Genomic DNA, 18,623 nt, shown 5'->3' on the forward strand with positions numbered 1-18,623 from the left:
CAGTCCCAGTCCCATGTGGGGCTCACAGTCTCAATCCCCATTTTACAGATAAGGTAACTGAGGCCCAGAGAAGTGAAGTGACTTGCCCAAGTTCGCATACCAGACAAGTGGCAGAGCCAGGATTAAAATCTACAACCTTTGGGCTCCAAGGCCTACGCTATGCACCTTGCTCCTCTTCCTTTTCTAACTTGAGAAACAGAATTTAGCAATAGGATGATCGGACATTCCAGTCACCTCAGGGTTTCTCCTGAGTAGTATAGATGCCTGAAATTCAGGACACCTGCTCTGATACCACTACTTGGCATGTAACAAACTGGACAACACACAATACACATTTGTCACACCATAATGAACCCCATTGTGCATCCAAACATGTTGGGCAAGCATCTGGGCACAATAAACCATAGAGAGCTGATTTCCTGAAGCAAGGGGATCCAAATGACTATTTTCCCAAATTAAGCCTAGTTTGGATGTTGGAAAAAGAGAAGAGCTTGGATCGCCAAACAAATATGATTATGTTCGGTTATCCAAACTTTTGCGGCTCAGAATGATGCCCTGGTCCAACTACTTTGGATAACTGGCTTCTTACTGTAAAACCTCACTGCTCAGTTCCACAGTTACTATCTCTATATTTTTCAGTCCCTACTCTTGAAAGAGTAGAAATGTATTCAGTCACATGCACATGAACACACACACACACATGTACACTCAGGTCTTCATAATTTCTTTCCTCCCTTCACAGAGTCAGCTTCACATACTCCCTGCAAACTACCTCCACCTACCTACCCGGAGGAGTATGCATTGCACGTACATGCACACACATGCTTGCAGGCACACACCCCCCGCCCCCCCCACAACACACACACTCCTTCTTTTTCAGGGAATTCCTCAAGATTCCAACAACTTGCAAGTTTACAGCCTAGCTACCCTGCTCAATTCAACCCAATTCAGCCAGAGACACCTGGTGTTGAGGGGAAAGAGAGCTTTGTTGTAGGCTTAGGGAACTAAGGGAGGAAAGAGAAAAGTTCCTGTTTTATTAGAACACTGTGCTAGGGAGGATGATACTTAAATATTCAGGTCATCATCATCGCATAGTTGTCTATGAAGCATTCATCCTCTTCTGCAGCAGTGCCAGGCACAGAACAAAGAAGCAGAACAAACCAGGTTGCCGTGCCCCATGACATCTTACTATCTAGAGACTCCCAGAGCAATGCTGACAGCTAACAAGAAGCATTCAGGCCACACAACCCTGATTGACACTTCGAGGGAAAATTGAACGGCACAGCGAAACACACACAAATAAATGAACGAATTAATGAATCTGTATTAACCAGTGGGCTAGGTCTGCCCACCCTAAAATAAGGAGAGAATCACGACTATTATAGACTAGATGGTTCGCCCCCATTAGGCTGTAAGCTTCTTACAGGATTGTTTCTACCAGTCCTATATTGTACTCTTCTCACTGCTTGCTAAGTGCTCTACACACAGTAAGTGTTCCAGAAATGCCTTTGATTAGTGGATAGTGGACTGATGCAAAATGCAGGACACAAATACTTTCACCTAACAATTGACAATGCAAATTTTTCTTGTTTGAATGGTCTCAGTAATTTGTCATTCTAGACCTGAGCCACATAGACTCACTGCTTCACAGGTGCACTTGGCCAGTTAAAGGAAAAGAAGCTTCTCCTTGACTATGTATGACAGCCGGGCTTTTGATTGACACAGAGGGAATGGATCCAATTTGAGGGAAAGTAGGACAGTTGCAAATAGTTCACTGCTATTTTACCCATGTCCTCCCTCTGTCTTGGAATTCCCTCCTCCATCATATATGATGAATGAAAACCCACCACATTCAAAGTCTTATTCAAATCTTTCCTCTCCATCCAAACTGCTACCCTGTTAAACCAAGCACTTAATCTATCCCGCCTTGATTATTGTATCCACCTCCCTGCTGACCTCCTTGCTTCCTGTCTCTTCTCCACTCCAGTCCATACTTCACTACACTGCCCAGATCATTTTTCTACAAAAATGCTCAGTCCATGTTTACCCACTCCTCAAGAACCTCCAGTGGTTCTGTTCTGCCACCCCCTTCTGCGTGGCCCGGATTTGCTCCCTTTATTCACCCCACCTTCAACCCCACAGTACTTATGTACATATCTGCAATTTATTTATATTAATATCTGTCTCCCCCTTTAAACTGCAAGCTTTTTGTGGGTAGGGAATATGTCTACCATCTTGGTTGTATTGTTGTATTGTACTCCCCCAAACACTTAGTACAGTGCTCTGCACACAGTAAGTGCTCAATTACTACTATCAATTGATAAACTGATTGAAATCACACCTCCTCCAAGAGGCTTTCCAACTAAGCCCTTTTCCCCCCAACTCCCTCTCCTTTCTGTGACACCTCTGCACTTAGATCTGTATGCTTTAAGTACCTGGTATTCACCCCACCCTCAGTCCCAAAGCACTTATGTACATTTATTTTAATGTCTGTCTTCACCTCTAGACATGTCGAAGACTGAACTCCTTGTCTTCCCTCCCAAACCTTGCCCTCTCCCTGACTTTCCCATCTCTGTTGACGGCACTACCATCCTTCCCATCTCACAAGCCCGCAACCTTGGTGTCATCCTCAACTCCGCTCTCTCATTCACCCCTCACATCCAAGCCGTCACCAAAACCTGCCGGTCTCAGCTCCGCAACATTGCCAAGATCCGCCCTTTCCTCTCCATCCATACCGCTACCCTGCTCATTCAAGCTCTCATCCTATCCCGTCTGGACTACTGCATCAGCCTTCTCTCTGATCTCCCATCCTCGTGTCTCTCTCCACTTCAATCCATACTTCATGCTGCTGCCCGGATTATCTTTGTCCAGAAACGCTCTGGGCATATTACTCCCCTCCTCAAAAATCTCCAGTGGCTACCAATCAATCTGCGCATCAGGCAGAAACTCCTCACCCTGGGCTTCAAGGCTCTCCATCACCTCGCCCCCTCCTACCTCACCTCCCTTCTCTCCTTCTACAGCCCAGCCCGCACCCTCCGCTCCTCCGCCGCTAATCTCCTCACCGTACCTCATTCTCGCCTGTCCCGCTGTCGACCCCCGGCCCACGTCATCCCCCGGGCCTGGAATGCCCTCCATCTGCCCATCCGCCAAGCTAGCTCTCTTCCTCCCTTCAAGGCCCTGCTGAGAGCTCACCTCCTCCAAGAGGCCTTCCCAGACTGAGCCCCTTCCTTCCTCTCCCCCTCGTCCCCCTCTCCATCCCCCCCATCTTACCTCCTTCCCTTCCCCACAGCACCTGTATATATGTTTGTACATATTTATTGCTCTATTTATTTATTTATTTATTTTACTTGTACATATCTATTCTATTTATTTCATTTTGTTAGTATGTTTGGTTTTGTTCTCTGTCTCCCCCTTTTAGACTGTGAGCCCACTGTTGGGTAGGGACTGTCTCTATATGTTGCCAATTTGTACTTCCCAAGCGCTTAGTACAGTGCTCTGCACATAGTAAGCGCTCAATAAATACGGTTGGTTGATTGATTGATTGATTGATTGATTAAGTTCCTTGTGTGCAGGGATGGGATCTACCAACTCTGTTGTGGTGTACTCTCCCAGGCACTTAGTGCAGTGCTCTGCACCCAGTAAGTGCTCAATAAATACCACCGATTAATTGATTTTGGAAAGAAACTCAGGAAACAACACACACAGATGCATTGCACGTACATGCACACACATGCTTGCAGGCACCCCCTACCCCCCCCCCCCACATGCACACAAACAAACCCCACACCCACACCAACACAAAAAAAGGCTCAGTGTTGCTTAGCTTGGATTGGACTACTAAACCCGCTGCTTCACTCATCCTTGGGAAAGAAGATGCTGCAGAAATACCATGACTGACCAGATTGGTTTAATAAGTGCCTATTATGAACCAAGCACTGTACTGAATGCTGGGAAAGATTCAATATATTTGTGTTGGACAGTCTTTGTCCCCCATGGGATTCACAATCTAAGAGGGAAGGAGAGCAGGTACTGAATCCCCATTTTACAGGTGAGGAAACCAAGGCATAGAGAAGTTAAATGACTTGCCTATGGTCACACAGCAGAGAAGTGGTGTTGATGAGATTCAAACCCAGGTCCACAGAAGATTTTCTGCCCCTGTGAGCCCACGCCCTCATTCTCCATCATAGGATTCTGAGCCCTTCATCTCCCGTCTTCTTGGTTCTTCATTCCCTTCTCAGGCTTTGTGAACCTGGAGCAAGGAGTGGCTGGCCTGGTGAATCCCAGGGCCAGGGGGCATGGGGAGGAAGAGAAGTGTTTTCTGGGTAGGACTCCACCAAGTTCAGGAGCCTTCCAGCAGCAGCCACAATTGGTGTCATGAAATGAGATGGGGTAGAGCCATTACTCATTGTGTTTTCAGCATTTCCCTGAAGACCAGGCTGCCATCCAGTCCCCATGGTGAAGTTGGCTGGGCCAGACCAGTGGACACACAGCTCAAGGGTCTAGTCGGGTGGTGTCCCATCAAGATCTGATGTTTAAAACCCCAGCCTGCTGAAGCCTAATTAGCCACAAGGAAGCTCAGGGAACCATGGCAGGTGGAGGGTGATGGGATGAGGGGAGTGGGGGGAAGGCTTCATGACAGGCGATTCAAAGCAGAATGGAAGACTATTGAACATCTCCATGGTAGTGGTTTTGGTGGAGTATTGGTTAAAGGCATTCAGATACCTGAATGACCCCTGCCCTACACACACACACACACACACACACACACACACACACACACACACACACACACACACACTCTGAAAGTTCCCTTCTCTCCACAATCACACACACACACACACACACACACATATTCAGATCACACCTCCTCCCTCCCCAAACTCACAAAAACACATTCACGTGCATACAGATTCCCAATTTCTGTCTTACCTTAATCAATCGATCATATTTATTGAGTGCTTACTGTGTAGAGAAGCAGTGTGGCTCAGTGGAAAGAGCACGGGCTTTAGAGTCAGAGGTCATGGGTTCAAATCCCGGCTCTGCCAATTGTCAGCTGTGTGATTTTGGGCAAGTCACTTAACTTCTCTGGGCCTCAGTTACCTCATCTGTAAAATGGGGATTAAGACTGTGAGCCCCATGTGGGACAACCTGATTGCCTTGTAACCTCCCCAGTGCTTAGAATAGTGCTCTGCACATAGTAAGTGCTTAATAAATGCCATCATTAGTATTATTACAGGGCACTGTACTAAATACTTGGGCGAGTATAAACAACCATATGACATTTTCTGCCCACAACTACACACACACACACACACACACACACACACACACACACACACACACATTCCCTGATTGCTCCCTTCCCTACACACAAACACACACACACACACACACACACACCCGAGTCATACACGCATTCAGGTCATATCTCTTTGCTCCCCAAATTCGAACACACCCACTCATATACACAAATGCACTCGCACACACAAATGTATTCACATACATTCAGATTCCCTGAATACCTTCTTCCCTCCACAAACACACACACACACACACACTCCCTGAATAAGCCCTTCCCCCCACAAGTACACACTCATACATGCAGATTCCCTGAATACCCCGATTCTGTACATATATACATACATGCATAAATACATATATATATGCACACACACACACACATTCACACTCACTGTCTCTTGGTTACTTTGTCCTGAATAAGTGATGGTGAATTTAAAAATGCCAATTTAATTTATTCCTGAAATAAATTGGGTTGGTAAAAAACCTTGGGCTGAATAGTTATGTTGAGGGCTGTTCCACAGAGCCCCCTTAAAAGGCTTCAAGACTGAATGGAGTAGTCTTGTCTCCACTGTACCTCCACAGCCCTCACAGATTTCCCAACTGCCAACCATGCAGCAGACATGATGTAGCCTACTCCTGTAGCTCGTCTCCCATTCTCTGATTTTCAAGCTCAACTTGAGTGACTCATACTCAACAGGCCCCGTGCCTGCTCTCCACCCCGGCTATGGCAGAACCCCGGCCTCTGTCCTTGGGCTCTCAGCCCAGCACCCTTGTACCCCCTCCCCATAAGTGCCCGAAGCTTCACTTCCATCTCCTCTTGTGTTTACCCAGCTCTGAAGGGCATCTTCTCCCCAACCCCTCTGCCCGGCAGCTGGAGCCATTAGTGAAAGGGAGGCAGTCTTTCAGAGTCTCTTACTCTGTCTTGAGAAATCTGAGAACCCTGGGTGTGCCCCCAAGGTTTTTTTTTTTCCCAAATCCACCAAACTCCTCCTATCCTAAAGTCTTTCCTCTAAATGTGCTCAACCCCTCATGTCTCAGCTCTCTGTTCTTCTCCCCTCTCCTGTATCCCCTACTTGAGCTTTCCTCTACTTTTTCTTCAGTTTGTTCACTCTTCTGCCTTCCTGTCTTCTTTCCTCTTCCCTTTTCCCTCTCCTCCCTTTCTATTCCTTTCCTTCGCAATGCAGGTTTTCCCTCCTGCTCTCCCCTTTCTCCCATTGCTCCTCTCGCCTCTCCACTTTCCTCACCATTTCCCCCCTCCCCTCTCCCTCTCTCCTTTTTTTCTCCCCCTCCCTGGCTCTTACACTTTAACACATCTGTTTCTAATCTGAGCACTCCAAGGCGCCGGGTAGAAAGAAAAAGCTTTTCTTTTTTCTTTCCTCCTCTTCAGGAACCTGAACAAAAATTCCTGTAGAAAACCCAATCCCAGTCCCTCTGTTTTCCCCAAAACATTCCCTTAAATCTATGACCCGGGCAAGAGACCCCAACTACTAAATAGGACAAAGAAGTCAGACCATTCCTGCATCTAGGAAACCCCAGATCCCAAAACAGTTTCATCCCCGGGGCTCACAAATGTTTAAAACCTGGTGTTCCCAAGTTGAAGACATTTTAGACTTCAGAATTCACAATTTTCCCCTCCTCCCATCTGCTGAAAATTATTGTGATGGGGAAGGGAGAGGGATAGAGAGAGAGACAGAGAGAGAGAGAAAGATGGAGAGAGAGAAAGAGAGAAAGAGAGAACAGAGAAGAGAGAGAGAGAGAGAGAGAGAGAGAGAGAGAGAGAGAGAGAGAGAGAGAGAGAGAGAGACTTTCCTGGGCACAACCAGGAGCAGGGGAAAAAAAGCAGCTTTCTTCCTGAATTTCAGTGCAGGATCCAAGCTCCCAATCTTTCTCCAACACTCACCTAAGAAGAGGATGGAAAGCAAAGACATTCCGTTTCCAGGATGTGGGGACTTGGTCTCTCTGAGTCTGCTTCTCTCAGAGGCAGGGCGGGCAGACCTGCCCTGAACGCAAAGCGACGCCTCTGGAATGCACTCTGAATAATTGCATCCATGTGCCAGGAGAAGAAACCAACTTTTTTCTCCCCCTCTCTTCCTCTCAGTTCTCCTTTTCCCGGCTTTGCTTGCAGGGTCTTGGCGGGCTAGCTGCTAGATCTCTGTTTCCTTCTCCGGCGGCTTAGACGTGAACCCCAGGAAAGAGTGAGGCAGAGACTAGTCTGGTGAAGGGGCTCACTTTTCCCTGGGAGGGGAGAAAAGGAATGAAGAAGGAGAGAAAAATCCTCTGAGTCCTAACCCACACAGTTGCCTTCTGCCACCAGCCCCTCCCTACCCCGATCTGGGATTAGCAGTGAGCGTGGGGGATGGTGGGGGTGGGGTTTCAGGATCCTGCAATAAGTTTTGAGGCAGTTTGGCTGGAAGAGGTAGAACCATTCAGAACCATCCAGGCCTCCTGAAGAACACGTTCTCTTTTAAAGGACTTTTCTGCTTCTCTGCATATGTCCTCACTGTTGGCCCCCAGGAGCTGTGGGGGAGGTCGGGCGGGCCATCATTCCAGCAAAGTGAAAAGGCTGGGGTCTCTGGTCAAAGACTTCCTGCTCTGGTGCAATTGTCAGGGTTGGGGGCCAGGCCTCTCCCCCCAACCCCTGCAGGCCTCACATGTCCTATCCAAAAAGGGCAGGAGGAGAAACCGTCAGTGCCTTCTGGCTTGAAACAGCCCATCTCTGGCTGCAGATCCCAGGAAAAAGAGGGCAGCAGGCAGGATGGAGGGAGGGAGGGAGGGAGGGACAGACTGGTGCCAGGGAGTGAGGCTGTCGTGTGCGTGGAGAACCGCCTCTCCAGGCACAGGGACTTGAAGGCTGTCATTCAGCAGGGCTGCTGGAGGAATTGGAGAAGGCTGGAGCATCAGGGCTGAGGGGGCTGCAACAGGGCCGGCTTCCTGGGTCTAGGCCATTGCTCTCTCCTCCACAGTCCCTGGGGGTCCCCACAGCTCAGCCCCAGCCCCAGGCTTGCAGCCTCACATCCCTGCAGCTGCTTCCAGCTCCAATATTTGCAGGGCTCTCTGGGCTCCAGCAGCCTGCTGGGATTAGAGGGTGTAGCCCAATGGGCAAGGGAATGAAATCCCCCATCCTGACCCTTCCTAGTGACCTACATCAGGGGCTGAAGCCAGGCCCCTAGAGGACGGGTCTGCTCTCTGAACAGAGTGTTAACTCCACTATGCCCAGCCACCCCAAGGCTCCATCCCTGCTGGTTACTGTTGATGCTAGAACCCAGGCACCCTCCACTTCTTTACTGATGAGAGGGACCACCCCCTCATGACCTCCAGACTCTGACTTTTGAGTTGGCTCCTCTGGCTGAGGCCACTGTCTCCTCCCGCCAAAGCAGCCTTTAATCAATCTTGCTAGTCCTGATTGGTCTCAAGCTGGACTGAGGTCTTAGGAGATCCATGGGCATGTATCTAAGCCAGGTGTAATGCCTTGCTTGATGGCTGCTGTCCTCAAGGCACAGGCCCATTGATCAATTTGGGAATAACAACAGCAATAATAATAATAATAACAACAATAATAATAATAGTTAAGTGTTTATTATGTGCCAAGCACTGTGCTTAGCACTGGGGTAGATGCAGTGCAATCAGATCAGAAACAGTCCCTGTCTCTCATGGATCTCGTAGTCCTAGGGAAGGGGGAATGGGCAGTTAGTCCCCATTTTACTAATAAGGAAACCGAAGCCCAGAGAAATGACGTTGTCTTAAGATTGCGTAATAGTAGACCTGGGATTAGGCCCCAGACCTCCAGGCTCCTAGTCCTACAGCCTTACCACTGTCAATAGGGGGTCCGGACTCTGGGGTCATCATTAGTAGTAGTAGTAGCCGTGGGGAGAAGGGCCAGCTGGTGGGGAGAGCTGGGTCCAGCTCTGTCTCAGGATAGCTATGCATCTTAAAGTAAGTTGGTGTCCCAGTTCCTCACTGCCCACTGTCCCACTTCACCTGAGGAAGGGGTCATGCTAAATGCATCCCCCATTGCCCTGAAAGGGTCTTGCAATGTTTCATGAGAAGGCTTTGGAGAACAGGTGTTGTCTTGACTCCACCCTGTTCTGTCTAACTATTCCTGTCCAAAGCTAAGAGTCAGTAGCTTTCTCCCACACATATCCTTTTTTATTTTGTGAAAACAAACACATCTCCATCCCATTCCTTCCCTGTCATACAAGGATATTTCAGACTTGGCTATAAACTGTTGTTTGGAGTATTTGTGGCTGGAAAGGAAATGGATTTGCCAGGTTGTCTGATTCACAGAAGGCGCCTGAGTTATGTTAACTCCAGGTTCTGTCAGAGGTCCTGGGTGCTGGGGGCTCTTACATAAAGACAAGCCTTGCCTCTCTTTTCCTTATCCACTTGCTGCTGTTGCAGCAACCTGGAGCAAAATGAACTTATGCACACCATAGTGGAAAGTTCTTCCTAGTAGCTAGCTTAAATCCCTTTTGGTCCTGCCTAGGCCTCTTTGCTGGCTGTGGTCAGAGGGCTTAAATAATAATAATAATAATGATAATTATGGTATTTGCTAAGTGCTTACTATGTGGCAGACACTGTACTAAGCATTGGGGTTGATGCAAGCAAATGGAGTTGGACATAGTCCCTGTCCCAAGTGGAGCTCACAATCTCAATCCCCATTTTACAGATGAGGTAACTGAGGCACAGAGAAGTTAAGTGACTTGCTCAAGGTCACACAACAGACAAGTGATGGAGCTGGGATTAGAATCCATGACCTTCTGACTCCTAGGCCCATGCTCTATCCACTACACCATGCTGCTACTCAAAAAGAAACACTTGCATTGGCTGGGAGTCTTCCTCTACTACTGAACCACCAATGGGGATAGCTGGGTTGTGTCTGTGTGCATGCTATGAAGCTGACTAGTTGGGGGCTTCAGGATTTCTGCTGAAAGAAACAAGCCAGTGGCTTTCAAACAGTTCATTGGTGTTACCAGAGCACAGGGAACTGTCGGGGTTGGGTGGAATCCAGGGGCCGGGAATGACATTTGAGTCACTTTTCTGCTCCTTGGGACCCAAGCAGAGCCAGGTCTATCTGTCTGCAGTGCTCCTTTGACCCCAGTTGGCTTATCCGCAGATGGCTAGTGGGAAGCCATCTCTGTATCTTGTCCTTTCCAAAAAAAATCCAGGCTCGGGGACCCAAGGGCCGAGAAAGTCTCTAGGCCATCTCTTGGATAGTCCAAATCTCCCAGAACTGACGTAAGTGTGCGGTAGCCCTTCTGACCAAACAATTTAAGAAAAGCAAGATGGTTTTGAGGCCTACACCGTGGATCAATCAATGAATCAATGATATATTTAGAGTGCTTACAGCATGCAGAGCACTGTACTAAGTGCTCAGGAGAGGACAATAGAATAGAGTTGGTAGACATGAGACTCCCCTGCTCATTCCCTCCAATAAATTCTGAGCTGCTAGAATCCCTTTCCCAGTCTTTGGCATCTGCTCCCTCACCCCTAGATGAGGCCCAGAGAAGTGAAGTGAGTGACCCACAGTCACACAGCAGGCAAGAGGCAAAGCTGGGATCAGACCCTGTTCTCCTGCCTCCCGGGTCCATGCCCTTCCCACTAGACCACAATCCTACAGGCTAGCAGTGCCAGTAGTTTGTCTGTAGGCAGTTTCTAGTAACATCAGGTCAGAGGCCTTTTGCAGAAATCTTCTTCACTTTTTCATTTTATTAGCACTTCCTATGTACCAGGCTCTGTACTAAGCACTGGGGTTAACACAAGCTAATCAAGTTGGATACAGTCTGTGTCCCACATTGGGTTCACAGCCTTAATCCCCATTTTACAGTTGAGGTAACTGAGTCAAAGAGAAATTAAGTGACTTGCCCAAGGTTACGCAGCAGACAAGTGACAGAGCCAGGATTAGAGCCCAGGTCCTTCTAATTCCCAGGCTGATGCTCTATTTACTAGGCCATGTTGCTTCATCCTCACAACATCCCTGGAAGGCCCAGAGCAGGCCTGAATCACCCTGCTTTTCTGAGGGAAGAAGAGGCGCCGAGAGGGGAAGGGATTTTCCAGGGTCACACAGTGAGATGGGGTCAGAATACAACATCGCCACAGGAGCCTTCTGCCCTCCCCCTCATCAGGCTGACAAAGAACAAGCACAGAACTAGAACCAATCCACACCCAGTTCTTCCACCTTCACAAATCCCCATGAATATAAAACAAATAGAATGGTGCTGGAAAGGAGACCTCTCCTTAAACTCCCTGATTATTTCATCTTCAGAGCTGGGCAGGTAGATTCTCCCGGGTCAGTGAGAGGAATTTCACTTCCAGGCTACCCAAGGGGAACAAGCCACAGAGTTTTCTAAGAATCCCTGAGACAGTACGCTTTCCTCTGCTGGAGGCCACGAGTCAGAGCCCTCCCCAGGCGAAACTAAAGCAGCTCAGCTTGAAAAACCCCCTCCCACTGGGGCTCACTTGTGCTCTTCATTTATTCAGACATAGACAGGAAAAGAGGGTCAATTCAACACTATTTCCACCTCCTTGCAGCTGCTGCCTGCACTCTCTAAGGACCATGGAGCAGCAAACGAACAGGCAGGAAAGGCAGTTCTGGGCCAGAGTTAGTTGGGAAACCTCCTTGCGGGGATTGCCATGGGCAGAGAAAAGAAACACCATGTCTCAAAACAAGGGAAGCAGCTTGAACCAGCTGTTTCTCTCACCAGGGGGCTCAGGGAGCCTGTTCTGAAGGATGGATATTACAGGGGCTTTGCCTCCAATCCCTGGCTCCCCCGGTTTTCCCTTCAGTCAAACCATAGTTGTGGGGGGGGGGGTGTTAAGTGGCCCCACCTAATGGAGATACATCTGAGGGATTGCCTGTTAATAAGGGCTTGGATTTCCCAATCTCCTCACTTAGGAAGAGCTCGAAGCACTTTCCCAACAATTATCTTATTTATTCTTCTAACATTCCCAGGAGGGAAGGAGAGGCAGAAAGTTTCACTCTCCATTTTACTGAGTATCAGAGAGATCAAGTGACTTGGTCAAGATCACACAGCAAGTCAGTTGGCAGAGACAAGACTAGAACTCAGGGGTGTCCTCTCTGCTGAACTACAATACCAAGATGAGAGCTTATCAGATCCATAACAGCTTCACTGGGAGTATTAGAAGTGAGCTGTTTTGCAGTCAAATTCTCTCAGCCCTTTCTTGGTGCTTTATGCTGCTAAGGGGGAGTCTAACTCAGAGGGAAGCTTTGGGGTTCACCACAATATTTTCAGAGGAATAAGAGAGAGAGGAAATGGGAAGGTAAACCTTTGGTACAAATAGAAACATTTCTTGCTAGGTGGTGTAATTAAAAATGATGTAATATAATTGCTCTTTCCACCATCTCTGGGAAGTGAGTTGGGGAATTTTACCCTCATTTTATAGGAATGAAAGTCCAGGGAGTCACACAGAAAGCCTGAAGCGGGGGCTAGAAAAGGATGGGTAGAAGAAAGAATATAATTAAAATCATCCCACCCCAGCCAAACAGCTATTGAGAATCCCCAACACTGTTCCTGGTGAACTAATGTTGTTAAGACATCTTTTTTACCTCCTTCCTGGCCTCTTCCCTTTTCCTCCAACTCCCTGATCACTCTTTCTCCACCTACCCCTTCTCTAACCTCACCTTGACAAGGTTTCAAAACCAGCAAGCCAGGCCTGGGCTGGTAAGGCAATCATTCTAGGGCATATTTCTGGAGGAAAGCAGCCCTGACTGTTTAAATGCAAGCTCTCTCTCTCTCTCTCTCTCTCTCTTTCTCTCTCTCTCTCTCTCTCTCTCCTTCACACACTGTCACAAACACACATCCAAAACCACCCACATCCACACACACATCCCCATAATTATAATCTTAAGGATGGAAGGGATTTCAAAAGTCATCTGGTCAATCCTCCTGCCTTCAGGCAGATCTGTACCTATCTTGGAACATCTTTTCCATTTTTAAAGAGAGATTTCACAACTTCCTTGCTCATCATTCTAGTGTTTACAATTTCATGGTCAGAAAGTTCACAGTATTTCCCCTAAATTTTCCTGTTGCAGTTTCAGCTCTCTATCTGTCTGTTTTTCTATCAGTTCTTCTCTCCAGGTCTTTCTCTCTTCCCTTCTCTCTTTCTCGCTCTCTTGCTTATCAGTTGTTCAAGGAATCGAAACTCCAGGGATGAAGCAGCTAAGATCCTTCTCTTTAAATAGGGATCAAGTTGAAAAGGGGAACCTTTAGCAGAGCCATTTGGATCGACTCATGGTCTGGATTGAGCAGAAAATTCCTTTCAGTGTCCGGTTGGGATTAGAAGCTCCCAGCCGCCATAGCAACCCCAAAAGCAAGGGAGCTCCGGCCTCCTCTGTGAGGTTGTTTAATGTCTGGTTTGGATGAGCTAGGATTCAGCCTGGCTGAGGTTAGCCAAGAATAAACACGGTTCCCGGGAAACGGTCCCATCCATCTCAGGATTGGTGAAGGCGAGGGCGAGGGCAAACCTGGCTCTGTTTCAGCTTTCCAACCCCCTAGCCTGTTATTCAGTATAACTGACAGGATTAATGTGCGGAGGACTTTGTGGGGCTGCAGGGAGAAGGGAGAGATTTTAAAAGAGAGGAATTAGGGAAGTGAGGGAAGTAGAGAAGATAAAGGAGGAAGAGAAACAGCGTGGCCTAGTGGGAAGAGCACGGACCAGAGATTCAGAAGGCCTGGCTCTAATCCCGGCTCTGCCACCTGCCTGCTGGGTAACCTTGGGCAAGTCACTTAACTTTTCTGTGCCTTAGTTTCCTCGTCTGCAAAATGGGGTCAGTACCTCTTGACCTCAATGTTCAATGTTCTCCCACCCTCCTAGATTGAGAGCCCCATGTGGGACAGGGACTATGTCCTGCCTGATTATCTTACATTCATTCATTCATTCATTCATTCAGTTGTATTTATTGCGTGATTACTGTGAGCAGAGCACTGTACGAAGCACTTGGAAGAGTACAATATCACAGTTAACAGACACATTCCCTGTCCACAATGAGCTTACAGTCTAGAGGGGGTGAGACAGACATCAATGCAAATAAATAAATTACAGATATGTACATAAGTGCTGTGGGGCTGGGAAGAGGGAAGAACAAAGGGAGCAAGTCAGGGCAACCACAGAAGGGAGTGGGAGAAGAGGAAAGTTGGGGGGGGGGGGGTCTTAGTCTGGGAAGGCCTCTTGGAGGAGATTTGCCTTCAGTAAGGCTTTGAAGAAAAATATGGAACGCTTCACAAATTTGCATCTATCCCAGTGATCAGCACATAGAAAGCACTTAACAAATGCCATTATTATTATTATTATTTAAACACCCAGTCTGCAACTGGACTGCCTGGTATATAACTGGGCAAGTGGTCACTCTAATTGTGTTCCATGGAGCCCAGTGCATGCCTCTCCCCTCCCCCGCATGTGCTCCAAGGGACTCAGAACTCCCATCCCCCGCGGTGTCTGTCCAGCGCTTTGGCTTGCAGCTAGTTGGTACCTTTCTCGGTGACCCGATGGGGGACGCTCGCCCAGCTAATCACTGAACACCGAGGGCTAATGTGATCTAAGCTGCAGAGAGTGAAGGCTACAAGACAAGTCATTTCCGGAGCAATTAAGATGCTGCCCTGATTCCTGATGTGTTGCCAGCCTTGTGGAGCTGATAAAATGACCTCAAACTGGGTTACCCCACGTATGCTTAACCCTTCCTGACAGCCCAGCTAACACCAGCTGCTGACAGATCGCAGAGCCCACAGGCCAGGCAGAATTACCAGAAATCATCTAGTCCAATCCCTTGTCTCCACTAGGCCTGCTCCTATGCCATCTAGGGCAGGTGGGTGTTAATCTGTATGTAAAAGAAATCCAGGCTAGGAGATTTCATCAGACCCTAATAATTGTGGGATTTGTTAGGTGCTTACTATGTGCCAAGCACTGTACTAAACCTTGGGGTAAAAGCAGGATGAGGTCAGACACAGTCCCTGACCCACATGGGGCTCACAGCCTAAGGAGAAGGGAGACAAGTATTGAATCCCCATTTTGTGGATGAGGAAACTGAGGCACAAGGCAACTGAGGCATGTGGCAAAGCTGTGTTTAGAACCCAGGTCCACTATCTCCCCTACTTGTGCTCTTTATGCCAGACTACGCTGCTTTCCCAAGAACATATTCTAAGATTTAGCAATGCTTTTGGGCAGCAGGTTCTTTCTTATATTTCCCCAAATATATCTTGGTTCAGTTTGGACCTATTTTCTCTCTTCTCTCATCCTTCACTTTCCCAAACTAAATAATCTCAGTTTCATCAGTCTCCCATTCTGGGTCCCATTTCCCTTCAGCCCACCATATCTCTCTCTCTTTCTCTCTCTCTCTCTCTCTCTCTCTCTCTCTCTCTCTCATTCCCATTTCACAGTGGGATCCATAACCATGTACAAGGTAGCCATCATCCGGGGCCATGTGCCAGGGGAAAGGTATCTTGGAGGGGGGACAGGGGATGGGAGTGCTGGGCCAGATGCATCAAGGGGACTGTGGAAGTCAATGGACTAACCAGGGCAGGAAGGGCATATTGTACTTGATTCAGGCTCCTCCTTGGACCACTGAGTGAATATTTTACCATCCTCATTAATTCCCTATGATGACTCACCTCACTGAGTCTCTTCATCCCTGATGGGCTGTGGCTTTTTCTCACCCACTCAGCCCAAGAGCCCAGAAGATTTTCATCTAATTTAGAAGGAAAAGAAGTTAAGTGTGAGCAGCTCGGCAGCTTGGGAGCTGTTATTGTCATCGTCATCATCATCATCATCATTATCATCATCATCATCATCCTGGTTATCAATAGCATTTATTGAAGGTCTACTATGTGGGGAGTACTGTACTAAGCCCATGGGAGAGTGAGTTGAATTGAGCAGAGTTTCACAGGGTTCTGCCAATACAATTCTTCCCTTTTACATTTAATGTCCATCTCCCCTGGTAGACTGTAAGCTGCCTGTGGGCAGGGATCACATCTACCAACTCTGTTGTACTTTCCCAAGCCCTTAGTACAGTGCTCTGCACACAGTAAGTGCTCAATAAATACCATTGATTGAGGGTGGAGTTGAGGGTGTGAATTGGCGCATTAAGAGAGGAGAGGTTGTGAAAGGAGTCCAATTGGGGCATAATGATCTGGGACAAGTGGAGGGAGCCTAGGGGTCAGAAGTCTCTGTCGGGGGCAGTGCAGTTTTGTGGGGAAAAGGGTGAGAAGACAAGTGACAAGATTTTGTTAAAATGATGGGATTTCAGAGTTGGTGAAGTTAGAAATGGTTGAATATAATGGTGATATAATGACTGGTGAAAATAAAATATAGCATGTGTCCAAATGGGTGAGTGGGTAAGGAGGGATGGAACAAGAGATCAGCGGAGTTGAAGAGTGAGAGGAAGCAGGTGGCTGGGGGTGGGGGTTGCCAGAAATGTCCAAGTGAAAGTTTAAATCCCAAAGGAGCAATGTAAAAGCAGGGGAAAGAGAAGAAAGGTGAGAAAGATATCAAAATAACTCAGAAAATTGGAAGTGGGTCCAGGGAGGGGCAGCATATGACTGTGACCAGTATTTGCAGTGGGTGGTAGGGGCAGATGATGTGAGATTCTAAAGAAGAGATAGTTGAGGAATGGAGGGGGTTGGAGGGTGAGAAAGCAGCTTTGTGGGCAAAGAGCACATTAACCACTCCCCCTTTCCCAGCGAGTCTTGTGGAGTAGAAGATGAGGCCTCCTCAGGAGAGAGTGGCAGAGGAGCACATGCCATCTGATGGGAGCCAGGCAAGAAAGGCCAGTGACTGGGTCAGGAACAGGTCAAGGGGGAAGGGGAATTTGCCCAGGATGGATTGGGTTCCACTGGCTGCATTTTTAGATGGGACTGGAGGGCAGGGAATTGGGAGTGGGGATGGCAGGATGGTACCAGATCAAATTCAGTTGATGAGGTGTGATGCAGACGATGGAGTTTTCGGGTGGCAAGGAGATAGAAGGAATAGGATGTAGAGAGCAGAGGTTGGAAAGGGAGGCCTTTGGAGAGTAAGCTAAGTGGTTCAGTTCCCAGGCCCTGGTCCTGCATGACGGCTATTTCCAGTCCCTGTCCCTCTTCCACTCCTCTGACTTTTATATATTGTGGTGGGGCACAGAATCTGGGTTAGGCAGTATTTCACTATATTTTGACAGTATTTCACTTATCTACCTGTTCTGATCTCAGTTTCTTTGTCATCCACTTGTACACACATACCATAGCAGCAGTGGCAGCAGCAATGAGACAAAGTCAGTTCCCTGCCTCAATCCATTCCCCTTAGTTAGGAAACTCATTCTGCACTTAGGGGGTGATGGGGAGGAGGGCCCAAATTGATCCCTTTCATGCTCTGCTTACCTGACTGGCTTGAGTGGTCTTTAGGGAAGGATTCTCCTCCTATCTCTCTGGCTGCTCTTTCTCAGTCTCTTTCACAGGCTCTTCCTCTGCCTCCCACCCCTTAACTGTGGGAATTCCTCAAGGTTCAGTTCTGGGTCCCCTTCTATTTTCCACCTACACTCACTCCTTTAGAGAACTCATTTGCTCCCATGGCTTCAACTGCTATCTCTATGCAGATGATTCCCAAATCTGTATCTCCAGCCCAGATCTTTCTCCTCCTCTGCAGTCTCAGATTTCCTCCGGCCTTCCAGGCATCTCTTCTTGGATGTTTTGCTGACATCTCAAATTTAACATGTCCAATACATAACTTCTCAACTTCCCAGCCAAACCCTGTCCACCTCCGACTTGCCCAGAACCACTAAACTCCCTGTCTCACAATCCTGTAACCTTGGCATTATCCTCGACTGATCTCTCTCATTCAACCCGCATATTCTGTCACCAAATCTTGTCAGTTCTACCTTCACAATATCTCTAGAATATTCCCTTTTCTCTGTATCCAGATTACTACCATGTTGATCAAAGCACTTATCTTATCCCACCTTAACTACTGCATCAGGCTCCTCACTGACCTCCCTGCCTCCCACTCCAGACTGGGTCATTTTTCAGAAAACCTTTCAGTCCATGTTTCCCCATTCCTCAAGAACCTCCACTTGTTGTCCATCCACTTCAGCATCAAACAGAAACTTCTTACCACTGGTTTTAAAACATTCAGGCACCTTGCCCCGCCTATCTTACCTTGCTGATTTTCTTCTACAACGCACAATGCTCACTTTGCTCCTCTAATGCCAACGTACTCACTGAACCTCAATCTCATCTATCTCCCTACTGACCCCTCACTTGTATCCTGCCTTTGGCCTGGAACTCCCTTCCCCTTCATATCTGACAGACACCTTATTAAAATCACATCTCCTCCAAGAGACC

The 18,623-nt window shown here is 47.9% G+C and overlaps 1 protein-coding gene across 2 annotated transcripts in view; it reads right to left on the reverse strand.

Moving 5' to 3' along the window:
• Positions 1 to 7,983, reverse strand: part of LOC119934454 (CXADR like membrane protein) — a 102,234-nt gene extending 94,251 nt beyond the window's left edge. For both annotated transcript variants that reach the window (XM_038753953.1, XM_038753951.1), the window contains exon 1: positions 7,202 to 7,983. In XM_038753953.1, the coding sequence (XP_038609881.1) occupies positions 7,202 to 7,229 (28 nt within the window). In that variant the 5' untranslated portion in view covers positions 7,230 to 7,983. The remainder of the gene's footprint in view (positions 1 to 7,201) is intronic.
• Positions 7,984 to 18,623: the final 10,640 nt, after the last annotated feature.

The sequence above is a fragment of the Tachyglossus aculeatus genome, chromosome 11 (assembly GCF_015852505.1).
Source record: "Tachyglossus aculeatus isolate mTacAcu1 chromosome 11, mTacAcu1.pri, whole genome shotgun sequence".
NCBI lineage: Eukaryota > Metazoa > Chordata > Mammalia > Monotremata > Tachyglossidae > Tachyglossus > Tachyglossus aculeatus.